Source organism: Apis dorsata, unplaced genomic scaffold (assembly GCF_000469605.1).
Source record: "Apis dorsata unplaced genomic scaffold, Apis dorsata 1.3 scaffold_92, whole genome shotgun sequence".
NCBI lineage: Eukaryota > Metazoa > Arthropoda > Insecta > Hymenoptera > Apidae > Apis > Apis dorsata.
Window position 1 is genome coordinate 1374239 of NW_006263390.1, and position 2262 is coordinate 1376500.

General features: G+C 33.7%; 1 protein-coding gene across 1 annotated transcript in view; it reads right to left on the minus strand.

Moving 5' to 3' along the window:
* The window catches only part of LOC102676768 (protein CBFA2T3-like), a 14831-nt gene that overhangs the window by 5612 nt on the left and 6957 nt on the right, over positions 1-2262 (minus strand). The window contains exon 4 of the mRNA XM_031508605.1: positions 1558-1704. Coding sequence (XP_031364465.1) covers positions 1558-1704 — 147 coding nt within the window. The remainder of the gene's footprint in view (positions 1-1557; positions 1705-2262) is intronic.

A 2262-nucleotide genomic window follows, 5' to 3' on the forward strand; every position in this document is an offset into this window, starting at 1 on the left:
TTTCCTCATTTTATATCGGAGAATTCGATTTTTCCATCCCGACTTTTCTACCGTAGAAGTATGGGGATTTTCAGAACTTTGTGTTTTGCATCGCGTTTTAATTTTTCCGCGTTATTGGTTCCGATTCATCTTATTATTAGATCTAGCAGCGTTACATTTTTATTTTTTCCAATTGAGAATTTTATTTTGATAACATAGATAATATAGGGATTTTTCGATTTTTCTATTTTTCTATCGTAGAAATATAGGGATCGATTTTTAAAGTGCCTTGAATTTTGCATCGCGATTTATCTTATTAGCTCTAGCAACGTTGCTTCTATTCTTATCTTTTTTGCAATTGAGAATTCTTTTCTATCGTGGAAATATAGGGATCGATTTTCGAAAATGGGTAATCTGAATTTTGTTCGCGCGATTTATTTTTAACTCTAACAGCATTGCTTAAATTTTTATTTTTCCATTTATTAATTAAGAATTTTATTTTGACTTTTCTAACATAGAAATATAGGGATCGATTTTCATAATGGAAAGTCCGAATTTTGCATTGTTCGCGCGATTTATCTTATTAGTTCTAGCAACGTTGCTTCTATTCTTATTTTTGTAATTGAAAATTCTATTTTCTACTGTAGAAATATAGAGATCGATTTTCAAAATGGAAAGTTCAAATTTTACAATCGAGAATTCGATTTTTCTGTCATAGAAATATAGAGATCGATTTTCAAATCGGAAAGTTCAAATTTTACAATCGAAAATTCGATTTTTCTGTCATAGAAATATAGGGATCGATTTTCAAATCGGAAAGTTCAAATTTTACAATCGAAAATTCGATTTTTCTGTCATAGAAATATAGGGATCGATTTTCAAATCGGAAAGTTCAAATTTTACAATCGAAAATTCGATTTTTCTGTCATAGAAATATAGGGATCGATTTTCAAATCGGAAAGTTCAAATTTTACAATCGAAAATTCGATTTTTCTGTCATAGAAATATAAAGATCGATTTTCAAAATGGAAAGTTCAAATTTTGCAATCGAGAATTCGATTTTTCTGTCATAGAAATATAAAGATCGATTTTCAAAATGGAAAGTTCAAATTTTACAATCGAGAATTCGATTTTTCTGTCATAAAAATATAGGGATCGATTTTCAAATCGGAAAGTTCAAATTTTGCAATCGAGAATTCGATTTTTCTATTTCAATCTTTCTATGATAAAAATACAGGGATCGATTTTTAAAATAATTTGAATTTTCGCGCGATTTATGTTATTATTTTTCGCAACGTTACTTCCATTCTTATTTTTGCAAATGAGAATTCTATTTTCGTCTTTTCTACCATAGAAATATCCACTTTTAGGACAGATAGTTTGCTATTCGTTCGATTCATTGTTCACTTGGTTATTAGCTCTAGCGGCGTTGCTTATTATTAAGACTGAAGGTCTGGACTCTACGTTTTAAGTATCGCGTTTTAAACCCATTCCACGGTTAGTCATTGATCACGCAGAAATTTCCTACGAGTTTTTACGACGCGAAATTCACAAAAATGGTCAAGAATAGAACCTTACCTGATTACTGGCTCTGGCAGCGTTGCTCAGATCTCTCTGCAAGGAAGGCAATTGTTGCTTGAGATGCGGAAGAACGAATCCTTTGAGGGAGTAGTTGGTCGCTTCCTGCAGCGCCGAGTGAAATTCCTCCGCGGTCATGCTCCCACTCTGCGATCGAGAAAAATTCGAGAAAGGGCTCATCCTCCTCCTATTACCTTACTCACTCAATATATATATATATATATATATAATTTTTATTGAAAATAGAAAATTATATTTACTGGTGGTGGAGTAGGAAAGGATCACCGCACGAACGAACGAACGAACGAAGGAAGGAAGAAAGGAAGGAAGGAAGAAACGCATCAGGCTGATTTCACGTTTGTCACGTGCCACGATCGTTTACGGTCAAGCATGGCTACCAGATGTCACGTTTCTGGAACGGATGCGAGCCTGCTACGCGCTACGTCGTTACACATACATCGTATATATACGTATGTAGTTTGAATATCTCCTCTATTGTTTCCGCGATTCCTGACAAATCTCGAAACGGAATTTTTACGGAAGAAATATCGTATCTAAATTTCGAAACGATTAAACGTTCGTTCGTGTTTTCGAGAAAAATGCACGCTCGTCTAATCTAATTTACGGTGAACGCATTTCACGCGCTTCGTCATCCAATGCTAAACTGTTCCCACAGTGGTTCGAATAATGTATATATATATATAT